The sequence below is a fragment of the Styela clava genome, chromosome 8, assembly GCF_964204865.1.
Source record: "Styela clava chromosome 8, kaStyClav1.hap1.2, whole genome shotgun sequence".
NCBI lineage: Eukaryota > Metazoa > Chordata > Ascidiacea > Stolidobranchia > Styelidae > Styela > Styela clava.
Window position 1 is genome coordinate 13,960,521 of NC_135257.1, and position 19,178 is coordinate 13,979,698.

General features: G+C 31.8%; 1 protein-coding gene across 1 annotated transcript; it reads right to left on the reverse strand.

Annotated features, from left to right (window-relative positions):
- Window positions 1–361: 361 nt before the first annotated feature.
- Window positions 362–5,802, reverse strand: LOC120345895 (uncharacterized). Its single transcript, XM_039415480.2, has 7 exons — window positions 5,618–5,802; window positions 5,101–5,160; window positions 4,592–4,639; window positions 3,766–4,026; window positions 3,079–3,278; window positions 2,533–2,607; window positions 362–1,972 (listed from the first exon to the last, which is right to left on the reverse strand). The coding sequence occupies exons 1-7, from the start codon at window positions 5,706–5,708 to the stop codon at window positions 1,901–1,903; spliced, it is 807 nt and encodes a 268-aa protein (XP_039271414.2). The 5' UTR covers window positions 5,709–5,802; the 3' UTR covers window positions 362–1,900.
- Between the last annotated feature and the right edge of the window lie 13,376 nt (window positions 5,803–19,178).

Here is a 19,178-nt window from a genome sequence, read left to right on the forward strand (position 1 = left end):
ATTATTTCATGTTAAGAATATATCACCGCCTCTTAGTCATTGCTAACTCCTATTGGTTATCAATGCATGCAGACTAAGCTCACTACAACTGGTGAAATACAATGCAATTGATCCTACATTCTATCCTACAGTTTCTGTTGCGAAACGAAAACTTGAAAACCTGTATCGTTGATAATAATTAGTAAAAGGTGGCCATAAAACAGAACCCATATCCCTCGGAACATATTCTCGGAAGAACATAACCGCGCAAAGCTTCTCAGATTACTGGAACTGTTAGATGCAATCATACACAAATAAAAGTTCAAATATTAAATAAATTTTGTTTTATTTTTGTCATCATTTTTTATTGTACACTCTTCGATCGAATACCAATAGATAGTAGCAACCGTATAACCAAGTGATCACAATCAAAATTTGTGCTATTCAAATAAAATAAAAGCAAAGACAAACGTTGTGCAAATTTTTTGATTGGCGATATTCTACTAAAACTATGTAAATTAAAAGTAAATTGAAAAAGTCTCAACGTGTTCCCATCTACGATATTAGATCGGTTTTATTCACGGCATGTTAAAATAAAACTGTGACTGCTGAATCTAGCACTAACTTGTGGAACATGTTCAATACATTTCCGTTTTTTAATGCTGATTGAACTAAAGAATAAGCTATATACATAGTATATTTTATCGACAATAAACATTCTGATGACATTGCTTCTGTTACTTCTGAAAAAGTGCTCACGTATTGTCGGTGTACAAAGTTACCCTAACAATTCAATCTACACTTCTAATGATTTGTTCTAAAGTATCTAAGGTACTTTATCATTTAATATTAATCATGCTTTCAGATAAGCTTTCTATATAGCGAGGTATAGTCTGTTGTTCTTGATTTTAAAGTCGATTGTTCAAATGCGTCAAAAATCGTTTTATGCCAACTGTCATCGCGTCATACTTTCATTCTATTTAAAATTGTATCATGATAGCAAAATGAATTCATGTTTTCCATATTACGTTTTATAGTAAAACCTGACTGAAAATTTCTAATTACTACTTAGTTTACTGCTTTATTAAGAACTAAGTCTGCGCAATAAGTTACAAAGTTGCTATTTCTATAAAAGGATTGTGCTTCTTATCAACTATCCGTACTTTGTTGAATATAATTTGACCAACAATTTCTATCACACTTTTTAGTCATGATAAGTCTATATATTTGCTCAAGAAAATGTTCCAATGAATCACGACGTTTCCAAATTTACATTTGCATTGAATAGTAGTTGTAAGCGACGCACGCGCATCAGGAAATGATGTTTTAGATGCGTCGTATTGTATTTTATAAGCAATGTAACCTGTGACGTAACTTCTAGGTAGCCTATACATGCAAAATGTATACAAATAAAGACCAAATTTAGTGCGATTTCAAAAAGTATACAGTGTTACAAGTATACTAAAAGCAGCAAGCCATCTGTAGTACTAATCAAACAGTAAAATGCACACGAATAATGATTATATGACAAAATAAGAACAAGCATAAAATTTATGATTCAATAAACCGGTGTAAAACCAAAAAATCTATGAACAATATACAGTCTTAAACAAGATTAAATATTTGTAAATTCACTGAACGATATATTGAACTGTAAATTGAGAAATTGTAGATTTTACAGCAATGGCAAACAAAGTCTCTCCGAATTGAAAGTCGATATCGATTCATCGATAAGATTTATAAATATAATCAATTTTTTTGGTAAATATCTACACATTACAGTATTTCCAATTCGATATATACAATGTTTATCCTTTACAATAGTGCGTTGGCACGCTGTTCTATACGAATTTTGTATATATTCATATACATTCATGGCTTTTATTATATTCAAAACATATATATAGTATATTGCTTTCTTTCAATCTCTTGGTGGAATGGTTGGAACGATTTCAGTAGAATATGCTGAATCTGCACTTCCTATCATCGATGTCTGAATCATAATAATGACGAAGATAAAAAAGGGGGAACAAACACCCAAAATAATGAATGAATTCAACTCATGAATACACTATAAATTGACTCAACTATATATACTGGTAAAAATCATTCAAATATAAGGACACTAAGGTCAAATGACGAATGCGTCCTCCGTAATGACAACCAAATGTTAAAAGAATCTTAACAAATGCTATATAAAGGTATACGCATTGTCAAATGTAGGGAATCTGGCATTAGTTGCAAAAAAAAACGATTTTTCATAACCTTGACAACAAAAATTCGATCGATCGATCGAGGAACGATCCCTAGGTCCAAGAATAAGCTTGACCAACCGATTGATAACATTGAAATGCCTAATTACTCGGTAATACGTAATTACGGATATTACAAATCTTGTGGTCTAATACTCTAATATATATGTTTATAAATCTGCGTCAAAACATACATTATATTTGTAACATTAATATTGACGGTTTAGAGGAGGTAGTAGCATTTAGTGACTTTTCCACAGTTCTTTCACAAACAGTTTTTAATGTACTTCTATAATCTTACCTCATACATTCCAGTATTAGGTGGACTGAGATATTGATTGCGTATTGCTGGACTCGACGTATTTCCAACTTGAGCCTTAAAAATGTTTTAAAAGTTATGAATATTGATATATGTTTGATTAAAGTAGCGCCCCTCCTGCGGCCCCTGTTACGCTCGATATGTGTGCAACAATGCACCGACTGCAAGGATACTCTAGTGAAGTCAAAACGGCTATATCGAGTGGCTAAAATGGAGAGTGACCGCCAAAAAAAAATGATCTGGGTTCTGTGTTTTTGGGTCACTCTATACCCTGCATTATATATTCACAAGCAGATACTGCTGATTTGAGAGAATCCTATGTCAGATAAAAAGGTACAGAATAAAATCTGTGAAAGTTTGATGCAAGATATCTGAACTACTTCATTTTGGATAACCGTCAGAAAATGTTTTTAAAACTATTAAATTCTATTACGATTATTACTAATTAGGACACAATCACTTTCAGATACTTGAAAAGATTTGGCTTTTATTATTGTCTTTGCAACAACGACACATAAATAAACATACATTACGATTTCGATATCGCTGACTTTTCTTTCTCTCCATGGCTTTAATTTGTGATGGTCTAATTCTGTGGATCTCATGATTTCCAATGTCATCATACTCGTTTTCATCACTAAATTCATCGTCTTCGTCAATCTCCTGAATTGTCTGATCTAATTGTTCCGCTGCGTGATGTTGAGCTAATACATGAGCAGGTATGTCTTCTGAAATATGAAATAACAAGCTGCAATATTGAGTACTTGCAAAATCTGTTTACGATAAAATCAATCATCGTCGATGACGTGAGTTTGGTGACACTATAAAATATTTAATTACGAGTTTTTTCGAGGACTAACATCTTTGCACAATCTCGTGATATCAAGATATCCTCCGCCATTTGAGTTCGAAAATTTTGAAGTGAATGGAAAACAGCTACAATAAAATTATGAGTTCTATTCCTACATACGTCCCGTAATAAAATTAATTTCTTGTAAATTCTTTTATTTTCTTACAAGAGAGTGATTTCACGAATTTAGTATTTTTCGTCTTTTTTCTTATCTAAAATCGTTCTCAAATTGAAACGTTGAAACGTGTTTGACATGATCTTGCTTTAAATTAATAATAATATTTTGTAATGTTTAGCTATAGAAATAATATCGTGGACAATAAAACAATTGCATGACATGGAGCTAAAATTATACTTTACTTTACCATATGCCTGATTGTCCGCACCATCGTTCATATGTACATCATGATGTGCCTGGGCCATCCATTGTGGTACGCCAGTATCTCCGTTTGCTCTTGGTACCATATTTACTCTCGGAAATTGTAGTGTTGATGTCTTCTTGTTCAATGTTTTTCGGAGTTTATTACCAATTGGGTCACCAAACGCACCAACTTGGTCACAAATCCACCCAATGAAAGCAGCTAACATTGCAAGAAACAGGACCCCGGTTATGGTTGATGCAAAAACTAAAATAAAACAAAATACATCTATCGATGGATAGTTAACGCCCAATGGAATGATAAACCAATTTTTAGATTGCTGACAATTAATATGTGATATTCGTTTTGGGAAAGTTGATAAATTTAAAACCTGTTTTATTATTTTCATCGTCAATTATGGTTCTCAGAAATTTCTTTTATTAGACATCTGTATTCTCAATCAAGGATCAAGAAAACAGCCAAGGAATAAAAAGTTTTGGTAACTATATTTTTTGAAAAACATCTCTTTGATTAGATAGAGCCCAATATATGATCCATTGTGCGGTAATAGGAGTGGGTCCAAATTTATCAACAAGCGATACGTATCTGTAACATACCAACATGTATAAGACAAATTCAGTAACATGAAAAAAAAAATGAAAAATATTTTTAATAATAATTTGTTACATCAATTAACCAATGACACAGAGATCATAAACTGCAAATCATTAATAAACTTAAAAATACAATCCTTCAAAGTTAAATGAATTTTATTTTCGGATACAACAGTAATCGGTGTTGTCCAAAGATACTGAGAAGACAGAATACTCACTGATCAAATCTTCTGTGTTTCCGATAATTGGCATTGGTATCATATTATCTGAAGGTTAAAATAAGGTATTTTCAAAAAAGTTCATCTTTCTATAGAGCTACTCACTAGATATGTGAACCAAATAGCATACTTGTGTATATATGTTCTTTCTAACAAATGAATATAGAAAAAGAAACTGATGAAATCAGCGCTTATTCGATTTATTCACGTGTTCTTATCATTATCTGTATATCTATTTTACCATAACTTAAGTAAGTAAGTATAAAACGTAAGTCTAAAAGTAAGTCTTCATGCAATATCCAAATATTCAAGCAATTTGCAATATAAAGAGTCGAATAATGCAACGTTGATCTTCATTGTGCCCTTGTTTTTCTATTTTTGCGTGTATTTTCAATGAAACATATTCCTAGAGATAGACTTTGAAGCAACTCGTATTCCATGTGAGTATTCAAATGCAGTTACTACAACATGAAAACAATAATAGATAACGTTGATAATCAAATTGTTACCTGTTGTTGGAGCTGTGGAAGTTTCTATGCTTATTGTAGTGTCTGTGAAGTAGTTGGTAACTGTTGAAAAATTTTTTTTTTTTTTTTAAATTTCAAAATTACCCGATCTAATAATCAATATATGGACAAATCTAAATAGGATCTGGATATGATATAGATTTAAATTATTATTCATTTGAATTGATCGAATGCTATGCCAGTATCCTATTTTTCTTGGAGTATATATAGGAAGTGTCTGATATAAGTGAGAAGGCTGTCGTGTCCTCTGTCGTTTAAAATATTAAATTATCCTTCATGAAAGTAAAGTACTAGTTTCGTGTAGGTGATCACTATAGTATCTACATACGTATCTCTCTTGTAGATTTATGCATATTTTTACTTCATTCAAGCACAAAAAAACGAAAAGTATATATACAATTCCCCCTAAAATTAACTAAAAACTTGAATACCAGTACTAAAACTCTACCTTCCCCAAATTCAAATTAAACGAAAAAAAATGATTGACATTGGTAATTACCGTCTGTGTAATTTACAGTCCAAGTCGTTGTATTACCGATTGTTCCATTCCATGTTGATGCAAAGGATACGCTGGCAGTAGTTAAAGACATATTACTTCTTTTTCAGCTTTTATTTTCCTCAACATAAACCTTAATTCTGGATATAAATGTTCTGCTACTTTGGCGACGGACACTAAATGTATTCTTCGTTTTGTAACATCTGTTTCACTTTGAAAATTAAAAGTAATATACTATTGTATAAGTATGGGCAATATAAAATTGAGTCTATAATGACCGATTTATACGTGTACCATGCTTGGCAATTTGGCGTACTAGATACATTTATGGCGCACATAGATTCCAATAAACCTCAACAGGCAAATATTGACACAACTAACATGCAGGTCGAAGAACTTTGAAATTAAGCAGGTCGAGTAATCTCATTCAAAGCTTATAGATGTTTTCTTAACATGATAACAAATTGATTAAAATTAAATAAAAATAAAGCAATCGAAACCGTATTACGAATTGATCATTATAAAGAAAATGAGCTTGCTGAATATCCAAAGATTAAGTACTGTGTAACAAACCAGAATTTTTCAATATTCGTGTATCAGATACATTGTCTTTGAAACATTTCTTATGCCCATACAAGATTTTAAATAAAGCATAATATGCCGTGAGAAAAGAAGTCAGTTAAAATTGGGCTTGAACGAAATATACTCATATACAAAGTAGGGTCCAACCACCTCAGTTTTTCGAACACAACATGGTGTAATATGCAGGGGATATTATCTATCTTACTAGTAAACGGCTCATTCTGGATCCAGTGTGTTGCAACAGCATCGAAATGGAAACAAAAAAAAATAAAGAAAGTCCTTAGTATGCCTTACGAAATAAAATATTAGGAAAGTTTAAAACTAATACGCAGATTATTTTTCAACACAATACGGCAGCTTTGCACTACAGCATAATGTACATATAGGATTGATTTTGAGAACAATTCCTTTGGGGGTTGTATATACAAATTTAAACGAATCTTAGACGGTTCACAAAGCATTTTCAATTATTACCTGATCGAATTGATTCGCATTAAAATTTACTTAACTACTGCGACACCGCCACGAACTATCACAGGATGCAATTAGTATTCTATTAAGTTCGATCACAAGATGTCGCTACTGAGCTACAATTAGAACACTCTGATTAATATTATTACTACAGCAGGGACGATTTATCAACATACAATAGACGTATGTTTTGTTTTACAAGATTGTTGTTGTTGGGGGAGTTGCTCATGTTGTTGTTGAACTACAAAACATTTTTGCGGGATAGACTCATGATAAAGTGTATCACTTCAACTAACTGTTCCAGCAAATATATGAATTTTACATTATGATGAACATATTTTTAGTTAAAAGGACTGCCCAAATTTTTGCAACAATCATCTTTTTTCCATAAAAATTGGTTATGAAGATACGGAGATCTCTACGAAGCCAGAAGCCAGCTCAAAAATGCCCATGCAGCAGTAAAAGTCGACCAGTAGCACAGAATAGAAACTGAGAAGTTTTGAGAGCTGGCGGACACCGAAAACATCCTATTTCTCCCAGCCATATGTGGACAAGTTTTATTATTTTGTATCTACAATTTATCATAAAAACATGATTTATTCTTTAACTGATACTAATTATCTTAATAAAATATTTTATTTAAATTCTACTTTTTCAGTAATACATGTTTTTGTATAAAACGGTCATAAACACGCAAAAAATACTGAAACATACTTAAAATATAATATGGATTAATATTAATAATTGCTCATTTATATAGATTTAAATCGATATCACTGGTTGAACTCGATAGCATGTAGCCCAATCTACAATGTCAACTAGTAAAACTTGGGAAAGTGATACAAAAGCAGGTTGCATAAGCATATGCAACAGTAAGGTTACAAAGATCTGGGTATCGATTTGTGCAACAAAGACAAATTTGTGTCGAATTTGGCGTCGGATAAATTTTAAACGATTCCTAAAAGTGGAGATCCCTCAAAGTCAAAACATAATAATTTCTTATCTGTTTGATTAATTTTTAGTGTGCAAAATTGTTATATAAATCATCTGTTTGGAATGTATCCTTGATCTCCGTAATCGATTTTCTGCATATCAAATATATAAGCAAACTCATCAAGTAGTTATTGATAAACAAATTGTAAGATTAAATTTTGTTTAGGTTTCGGAATCGGTTTGTTTATGTTTGATAATATTTATTTAATGGATAATTTAAATTCCCGAGAATGTTGTTGTGATATCAGCAATCTCTGCATCAAACATATTTGCAATATCATGTCTTGAATCTTCAATTAAATCATATTATTTTTTCATAATATATTACGTAAAATAGCACTTTGAAGTACTCAGTCATCTATTCTCAATTATATTTATCAGTTCTACTGAAAGCTCCACCTTTCTATTCTCCACGAAATTCTTGTGTTAAATCTTGTATCCTATACTTTTGCTTTTCTTAAATCAATAGTTATATATTTTAATTGGTTCCAATTTTTCGGCATAAAGTTTGTAATTTCTTCGTTTTATTATTTTGTCATAATTAAAAACATTTGAAAGCGCAGAAGCAACAAATGCATATTCATTTTTTTATTATTTAATTTTTTAATAAAATCGGTGATCGCAATTGAGTATCAAATTTTAAACTAACTTTTTTTTTTCACGAGTTTATTTCAAGTTCATGTTTATTATTAAAAAATATTTACGTTAAATCTGGGCGAGCCAATTTGACAGAACTTTACTTGTTTCAATTTTATTTGTTTTGGTTATTGATTGTAAACAATAAATAAAAATTACATCATTCAAATAAATATATCGTAAAGATGTTTTCATTTATCTAAAGAGCAATCTTTGTAGTACATAGATAGTAAGTAGCCTGTTGGTTTATATTAGCCGTGTTGTGAACTTCAAAATATCTTGAAAATATTTTTGTTACATTCATGCATTTTGACATGATTGACAAATTGAAAAGAAAATCGGAAAAATCAATCTAAATTCCGTATTAGGTAACCATTTGCTTGATAACAAAAACTTTCCATTAAGAGACAATTAAAAAAAAATGCATCAATGTTGCAATGAATGCAGATGTAAAAATGATTCAATGAATGATTATAATTATTACAAATTAAATCACTGCTGTGTGTGTTTGGTTTTCGTGAATTGAACATCAACTGGGTATAAAACAATAGAGTAATATGATGGTAATTTTTTGATTGGGAGACACACATAAAACGACACCATGACAGAAACAGTATTTTTACTATTGTAACAAAGTAATCGTATTATATCGATAGTTCAAAATAGCTTATTTGTAGAATTATTCACAAAAACTGATAGTAGATTTTAATGCCGAAATAAAATCAGTTGAAATGAATTCGATTAAACGGACAAAAACTGATATAAAAGTATCACGTTATAATCTTTTAATTCTTTCCTCCGTCTTTATTGAACATTAATCGATGACTGTGATCTTAGAAATGAGAAACGAGGTGTAATATAATTTTGCAGGTTTATAGTCTAGTTTTTTTCTAAACCTTTTAGTGAATAATTACAACTTCAAAACGAAAATTTTATTATGCTTGATAGTTCTGATTATTGTATATCAAAAAAAAATTATTTTTACTGGGGGTAATCTATTCTAGGCATTTTTGGATATTGCCAAATGTCCGATCAAATTTGTTTCAGGGTTTTAATACTTGATTGTCATTTGATTTGACATAAAGAATATCAAAATCACGGTTTAGTAAACATTTAATACGGATTAAGATGGTTATGCCCATCTAGCCGTATAAAAACGTCAAATAAAAAAAAGGTGATATAGTATATGTAAAATAATGTAAAATTTAATGTTATATTAATAAATGTTTTTAGTAGGCAGAAAGACATACTAAATATAGATGGCATACTAATTAAAAATGCATGCTTCAAAAAAATTTTATTATCGGTTTGTCAAAACGCAAAAATATATCCGGGGATTAAAGAATTGACTTGTGAGGCGGTACATTTATTTCGTCTTTAATTCTGACATAAATCTGCCAGATTTTTTCATTTTACATTCAGTTTAAGCTACCATTCAACCATATAGTTTCTGTTGTACAATTATCAAATCGGCATAAAATACCCCAAAAAAGTGTTTCACACAATTGATACACGTTGTAAAGTCGAATGTACTCATTCAACTACATATCTGATTGCAACCACTGAGTTTGACAAAAATAATTTTTTTGTTTTCAAAATAACGTCTTGAATTAAAGAGCTAAGGTCAGATTAATGCCATTATGTAAAAACTTTCAGTCGTTTAATTGAAACAAACACCAGGTGGAGACAAAGTGTTGGTATCAATGTACATTTCAAGCGCGCCTTCGATAGTGAAACTTGTCCGGCCGCTCGGAAAAATATTTTCTTGAAAAGAATGCTTTTAAAACTTTTCTCTAACATTATCTGAATTGTATAATATTATGCTTTATCGATATTGACCAACATGCCAACTATATTTACCTATAATCAAATGGAAAAAAAGTTTTTATTTTTGTACAATAAACAACCAGATCATAGCCTAACTTTAAAATATTTTTCAATAAAATTATCTTATTTAATTGTATTAAAACTAGCCATTGTTATAACATCTTAATAGTTTCACAGGAATTCATTCCGAATATTGAAAATGAATTAAAGTTCACTAAAAATCCCAATAAACATTAAACAAATTTGCACACAAAAGCAAATTCTGTGATCTGATTTGAAAATAAAGCTCATTTTGTGCAAATACAATTTAATTTATTCGAGCAAAACTTTTGGAAACCAATCAGAAAAAACATCAAGCATGTAAAATTCAAATTCCGTTTGACCAACAGCTTTATTGATGACCTCTTATTTATTCTTTACGACGATTTAACCCATCAACTAGACTTAGAACCATAAGCATCGGATTTCAAAGACTCTCAATCAAAGTAGACTCGAGTGAGTCGCAAATACTATTCATTGTTTTATTTTCGAAAACACAATGGAATGCAGAGGATTGCAACCGGGATTGAATTACAGTTTTGTGACGTTGTTGAATAAACTAGAATTGAAAGTCTAGATTGTTCATCTTTGTCATCAAAGATTTTTGCCATCGATTAAAGAATGATTCTGTGGGCTTGAATTTATCCGCGTTCAAAAACTTGAACAATTCTCTTCTAAACAAATTTTGCTTTAAAAAAACGAAGCATTTGTCGGTGTAGTTCCCGTTAATACACTCTACCGTACATGAGACATTGAAGATCTATGTTTTGACTTCTCGTGGTAAACTGATAATGAAGGGATGGATACATGTGTTCAACTAAAATCACAGTTTAATTTGGGTTGTTTTATTTTGGATTCTTTATCAGTGTTCTACATGGAACTCTTGTCGTCGCCGCATTGTCGTATCGTCACTTGACCCCTGTGGCTTACTTCTGTACTATAACACTGTGGGAATTTTGCGTCCCATACTTTCACCCAAATAAGGGCAGATTAGGCGTCCATGATTGTGTTTCAAGTGTTTGTGTTGGCATGTCAACGTGGCGACAAATTCTGCACTTTTGATGAACCGTGAAATCCTAGGTTGCCAAGCCGATCGAAAAATATACCTAGCGACTTTCCGGCCGTCTGAGAATTGTAACAGTATATGGCACTAAAGGAAATGGGGTCTTTTGGTAGATCGTTATTACACTACAGAACTTTTTGATTACGTCGACGGAAATTTTGTTCCATATTTTCTTTTATGCAGAACAACATTACAACAAAAATTTACAAGTTTCGTTTAAGCTAAATAGTTATCGAGTTATTTAATAAATATTCGGAGATTGAGAGTTAGGGTTTCAAAATGTCTAAAATTTGAATTTTTGATAATCATTAAATTGAACATTTCCTAGTAATTTAGTGTTCCATCATAGCCAACTGAATGTTGTCAATGACACAAATGTAACATTAGCACATTAGCAATATTGACGTATTAGAGCCGAAAAATAGTTATTTCATCACGTAGGTGCAATCTGAAGATGACGTAATTGGCGCCATGATTTCACCAATACATAATTTGTTATGACATTTCGAAGGTTTTTAGTCCATTTTTTTTTTACATTTGTGACTGATTGGAAGTGGAATTTTAACATTGAACAACTGAAACAACCGTGAAATCGCGATGTGGAATTTTTGATGAAAAAGGGGGTAACAACATTTGGCCACCCACGCATTGTTACAAATGAGATTAGGAAATGTACCGCATTTACATGTTGAAATATAATGGAGCATAGAATTAGAGGTAAAATAAATCATATTATCTTTTGGCTTTGTCGTCGGTATTGCAATGGATTTTCATTTTGAGACGTTCGCTCATATATTATGAGCATACTCAAAATATATGAGATTAGTATTCACTATACAAGTGAAGCCATCTTATATATAATAATTTGACTTCGCAAGGAAAAATATTAAGACCGAATCTTTGGGGCCATACTTCTCTTGTGTTAAGGAAATTACCAAATATCTTAAAACGATGGTTAATATTTTCGTGAAATCTTGTATAAAATATAAAAATAAACCAGCGAATTAGATTATATTTTAAACTTCTTTTTGGATTTGAATTCACGCAATGGTAAATTTCTATGTTAATTTTCGTGATACTAGCGCGTATATGATAACTTAAGGCTTATTTGAAATAATTTTGAATAAGCATGATAGATTAATCATAACAAAACAACCCAATTAGAATGTTTGACAATTCACTGAAAAAGTTTGAGGTGGCAGTCCTGCATCTTTTGAGCTATAAGAATTCTTCTTTAATTTTGGAGCAGTTAGATCACCCATAAGCACCGTGAAAAACTGCCAATCGAGACTGGATTAAAAGCAAAATTTTTCTTTGAAATTTATCAATTATGAGTCTCGATATAGTCATATCATTCCGATTTTTTACAGCGTACTGAACTCAATTCGACTGGCACGTGGCGATAATTTTGTCATAATGAGCAATGTTTAGTTGACATTTCAAACGATATAGCGGGGGTGTTTTTTCTGTAATTACTTTCGTTCTTAGTTGTTTTTACACTCAGTGGAATGTGGGTAATCCTTACCCACTAATATCGGGGCGACAACATTTTCGAATAAAGCGACTGAGGTAATTCCTGAAAATATCCCTAAAATAACACGCGAATCATACGACAGCACGAAAAACGGATTTGCTTCAGGATTGTCGAAGCCGTGACCATACCGGTGACGGATCGTGGTATTAAAGTGCTTTGCAGAGAGGACGAAAGACAGTAAGGCCACTTAATTATTGTTGGTTTTTCTTCCCCTTGATTACGTTTCGAGGCCCCATTATCTGTCCGGATTAGACGCGTCAACCCGACAAAATTCGAAACTGTCTTTTTTACGATGGCCCTTGCATTATCATATCTCGATCAATAATTTCGTTGGTTTATGCATAATGAAGTATAGTACAGCAACGGGCCACCTCACTTAGATTTCGGATTATCCTCGGTCTAAGTTTGATGAACTCATTAGTTTGGGATAACTATATTTTATCTGAAAAAGTGAAACTGGGGCCCCCCTTGCCTGCAAAGTAATTTTTCAGTCGGATTTATAGTTGTAATAACTTACGAGAGCACATCCATCCTATTTAGGGGAGACGTTTGTGGCATAAGATAAAAGACATCTAGATCACGAAGCGTGGCGTGGCATATGATTAATGCTTGTTTATGGCTCTACCCAAGCTCAACTATCAACAATGTGATGGTGAGCCTTAAACAAACGGTACACAAAATCATCGCTAATGTACGTTCTCGTCGACCAAAAGGCCATAATTTGAGGAATCTTATCAGGTAAGGTTATCGGTGAAATATGATGAAAGCTTGTGGGTATATTTATTATACCTCTTTCTTGTGTGACAAAAATACAGCCTCTTCAACTGGTATTCTATATTCTATGACGTATATTATGGATTTTAATTGACAATATGGGGTAATATATATACCTTACGATAGGCTTGCGGAGACCCACAACGTTCCTCATTCAGACACACCTGTCAAAACATTTCATTTTTTTTTATAAGCAGAGTGAAATTGAATTAAAATCATAACATATAACATTAGGTTTCTTGAATTTGCATACCCTGTAATAAAGTTTATCCCTCTTTGTGTATGTTTTATCAAAATTAAAGTGAAAGAGTATTTAACACACGGGGCGAATAAATATAAATCAATTAAATGAAGTGCTCTAAGCAGTTTTGCAATTTTTCTTTCGAAAAAAATCAATTAATGCTTATTTTCAATTTGAGGGAAAATTTAAATTAATCAAATTATTTTTCAACTCTTTGTAATGAATGCAGATAAATGGGCGTTATATAGTAAGATATTTGATATATAGTCAGTCATTAAAATCCATACCTATGACTTGCAGGGGGTGATATGGCATTTTTGTAATTTTTCAAGGATGCTCAAAAAAGCCATTCAATTGGATGTCACAATTGTTTTAACATTGTATTTAAAAATTGAGTTTTTAAATGTATTGAGTACTACTGCTTAACATGCCGGTGTATAGAATTGTGCTTGCGTCAGACAATTTATCTCAATATTACACCGACCCTCTGCATTATGCTTATTTATCATTGTAAATCTGGGTGATAAATAAGCATATGTGCGTTAAAACGAAGTTCATCTGATAAACCAAAGCAAATCGGTAAAAGTCACTTCTTGTATTGGATGTTAATGTGATAGTTTTTTCAACTATTTTTTCCCCCGGATCAGTTATGAATGACTGATACATGACGCCTCGAGAGGGCGGGCTTTCTCTATTGATCAAGCGTATTCGTAGATAAAATTTCACATAATTTGTTGGAAAAAAATCACAAAACTGTCACCGCAACGAGTGTATTGTTGACAAACAAACAAATCATTTTTATTAGTTCATGTTTTGACAAACTGATCAAGCTGTTGCAGCACCACCAGGTACAATCTGATAAAGTGTTTAATATGGGGTGTGTTAGTTTCGTACACAGTGTATATTTATGCAATATTAAAATTGATAACAATAATCAGGTTGTTTATGACTTTAGTTTTATACTGTTTATTCGGCTATTATCACTTACTCTTAAGAAAAATTGTTATTTTTCTGCAATGCTTTTTTTGTAACTTTAAAACTATTTCGCTGAAAATTATATTTGTCTCCACATGCTACGATTCAGTTGGTAGGGATCCAAGGTATAATATTGCGTTAAAATCTGGAAAATGATTATTATTTTCTCAACCTATGTTCTGTCTCAAAATGCCCCACAACGATTCTATTTAAAATCAGTCCAGTTGTTTTTACTCCCGAATACTAAATTTGATTCAATGTTTATAATTCTGTATCAAATAACATGATGTAGTCAATAATGCAAACAAGCAAAAATTCCTTCTATTGCACAAAACTTGTCTATTTTATTATAATGACACAATCAGTTCATTACGTCGTAGATTTTAATTGTATTTTCTATTAGTATGTTGGTCATGTTTATAATATTGAACCACATCTATTGTTTCGTCCAACTTTATTTGCCATACTGTTAAAGTGTAAACTGTATTGAAATATTGCAAAAGACGACACCATCTGTCAGGCAATTTTATTACTCTCGATTAAAATGAAACTCTATCTTCTGTTTGTCTTCATTTTCGTAACGTAGAGTAAATATTATATAAAAATGACTCACAAAAACTAGACGGTGAATCCATGTCTAATTTATTCCAAATTTTGTAATATACTTATCATTTGCTCCCGACGTAAGGTCCCCAAGGGAGGTAATCGAGACTGGACGACGCCGCGGGAAACGTTGAGGTTTAGCGAATTACGCATTTATAAATAGTTGTCGCCAACGGAATTAACCATATTGATCTCATCATGTCTTCAGTAAGACGAACAACTTTGAAGTGTCAACCAAGGGCGGATTGATCTCAAATCAAGGATTCTTGACGCATAGAATTTTAATTAAGAATGTTTGATATAGGAGAACCATCCCACGTTCAAAAGGTCTCCGGCACATTTTTTCACGTTGTCCTCAAAGGTTGGCATGAGATCCTGGATTGCAACAGTTACTGATGGCGTGTGCATGAAAAATACCATCGGTATAAAATTATACGTTTTGTAATACCAACATCGATAAAGCAGATTCAATACTTTTAAAAATTACCCAAAGCATAGCTAGAACAGAAAATAAAAGTATAAATGACCAGATTACACTACGAAAGTAAACATCGTACTAAATTTTGTTTAAATTAAATAAATGTAACCAAGTTTTTCCTAACATTGTTGCCAATTGTATTTTTGACTATACGATAAAAATATAGCTCTTATCAATTATAAACATAACACTTGTTCAAACCATTTGCTACAAAACGAAAATACAAAATGTTGTTAAACACGGAAGATATTTTATCAGTAATTTTCTTAACAAATTGTAAAATATGTTGACTGGGTGCTGTCCAAAAGAGATGGTACAAGAATACAGCATACCGACAAACCGGTAACATTGAATCAAATGTAATCACAGACCGGGAATTACGTATTGAAATGAATGGAATAGAGAATAAAAACCTACATATGAGTTTGGCACAGTCTATGCATCTAAAACAAAAAGGATACAGATACAGTTTGATGGGGTTTCGGCAGAAGCAAAAGATCTGAAAAACGCATGTATTTCGTTAAGGTTATTTTCTCCCTAATTATGATTCTGGAATGACTATACAACTAGAAAATGTGCAGAAACTGCACTATCTTGCTCTGTAAGAAAACTTATAGGATTGATAGTTTACTACACTACATTCTCGTAGACGAGTGACGAACTCAACTGTCCCATTGTGGTTTTGGAACTATAATATATAAAAGACAAGTTGAAACGCTGTTATCTGCAGCTGCATTGCAATTTTCGATTATGTCATAGATTCTTAATCTGACAACTTTTTCTCGGACCAGCAGAAAACTACGCGTACTGATAAATAGAAACACTATTTAGTGGGTTTGAGTGGTTGAATTGTACTCAAATTAAAATTATTGAGCAGTAAAATATACTTGAGTATTTGATTATTTGTTTTATTTTTATGTTTTATAACAACGGTCAATTTCACCAGTGTCAATGTTTTACCGTATTGTACTTAAGCTTTATAAAGTATATTCAAAAATTTTGTTTTGAAATACCTGGCCTCAAAATCACAACTGTGACTAAGCGGTGGCAGAAACCAAAATAAATGGAAACCAAAGTAAGCGTGAAATTTACAAAATATCCTTATATCTTTTCACTTTTGTGGATAAACAAATACGTCAAAAGGTAGAAAACACTTCCGGTTGACGTGGATATTTTGCTGGTTGTTTTGTTGCTCTAATTATATAGGCATCGGAAGCTGAGATTTTTCTTTTATTCAATTGCAAGATTTTTATAATAGTCATTTCAATATTTCATTCGCAAGCGGGAGACGCAAGTGAGCTTCGTGTTGAATTTTTTTTTACCTCCCCCCTCCCCACACATTTTTGCCTCTTGCCACTAGCCTTCAGTTACGTTGCCTCTTTTCTTATGTGTTGTTTTTGAAAAACATGTGTTTGATATTCCCAAAAGTAAAATTGCTAATCGCCTTTACTGCGACGTTCTTGTGTCACCATTAGGTTATATCTGTTAATTAAATATATTTTGCTTTTTCCTAGCTATAAAAACAGTATGATATATTTAGAACGTTTTGTTATTAGGGTCACGTACTACTGAATAATATTGATGACTTAATCGCTTGAGGTCAATTCTGGGTGAGGATCAAGCAATTAATCGGGTCACGATAAAGGTAACTGCTAGGTTAATGTTATTGACGTAAGGCGGACGCGAGCGACACGCGACGAAACAACTCAAATGTTGCGTGTCGCACTTCACCAAGACCATTGCTTACAATGTGAACAATAGAAATGGTTACAACAACACGTGGCATTTTCATTTATCACACACGAAAACCAGACCACAGATATTCAGATTGTCATTTCCAACATCGATGACTCTTATTATTAGTCTTGTGATGAAATTCATCTTCTGAACACTGTAAGCAGTTTTCATTCAACAAAATTCAATAAATTCTCAATAACTCAAAACGTGGCAAGCGCAATTTGAGGTACTTAAAAAATGTGGGGTAGGTGTTTTCTCCGATCTGACATTTTTGCATTTGTCGCGGGGTCTTTCTACAAAAGATCCTAATGTTTTATATAAAAATTGTCTCTAAACAAAATGTATTATATAATTTTTATTTTTACTCTAATTTTTGGTTTCGTATCATTCTTCGTGCACTACTCATTTTTGTCATGTTGACGAAACGTCAAAATTAAAAACTCTCGTTTAATTCAACTTCAGCTTCATCTCGTCAAAAATTGCAAAGTTGTTATCACGCTCAAAACAACAAATATAAATTTAATTATTCATTATTCTTAAGTTCTCCAATAGTTTTACCAAACTAATATACAATAAACATAATGAAGTAGAATACTGCAAATGCAAGCATTAAAGAGAGAGGAGTTTGCTATATTTCAAGTCTATTATGTCAACTTAGTTGGTTTTAAACTTCATATAAGAACACCTAATCAGCTTGTCTAAGTAATTAGGAAGCTTAAACAATTGATAGGATAAAAGTTTGCCCTACTTGAATTTATGCAAATTATTTTAATTGAAAATAGGGGCAAATGAATTATACATGTGTGAGTTGTGTCAAAAAACGTGTGAAACAACAACACAATTAATATCTCGAAGTCATCTAAGTGTCAACTATAAATATTAAAACGTTGTCAAGTACAACACCGTGTAGAAGCAAATAATGAGAAAAAAGAAACGAACTTGCATGACATACACCTCAATAAAAATTAAAAAAAAAACTAGCGTAATAGGTCAAATTATTTGGTACTCCCGGAGTGTGTGTACCAGGTTAGGGTCAGGCCTTAATTTTATTCGATTTTACTTATTTTAGTTCTGTTACGAGTTCGGGGACTGTCTGTGTTAGCCAAGTGAATATACCCCCTGCCCATATAAGTTTCAGTTCTTTTACATAACTTGATGTAAATGCGGCGAACAAAATTAGTTAACTCCATATTGGTACACACACTTCTGGAGCGCCAATTATTTCACATGTTTTTTGTTCTCGATATGAGCTAAAGTAAAGTGAAATCAATTGCATGCATATGATTTAAATCTATATGAAAGTTGAAAGTAGATCTTGACGGAGATTTTTATGATTCAAAAGTTAGACGAAATCGTGAATATAAATAAATTAGTAACATTACCTCAATATTTGTTGATAAAAATTTAGATAAATTTATATTGATATTATATATATGAATATATAGGAATGACAATTTCACAATAAAACTGAAAAATCTATTGTTTTCTGAATGCAATATTTTTTACACACAAAAATCGGGTTGTGAAGAGCAGTCGTTATTTTATCGCTATCAATTTTATTTGATGTTTGGTGTTAAAAGTATTTATAAAAATTACTTACTAAATAAGCAA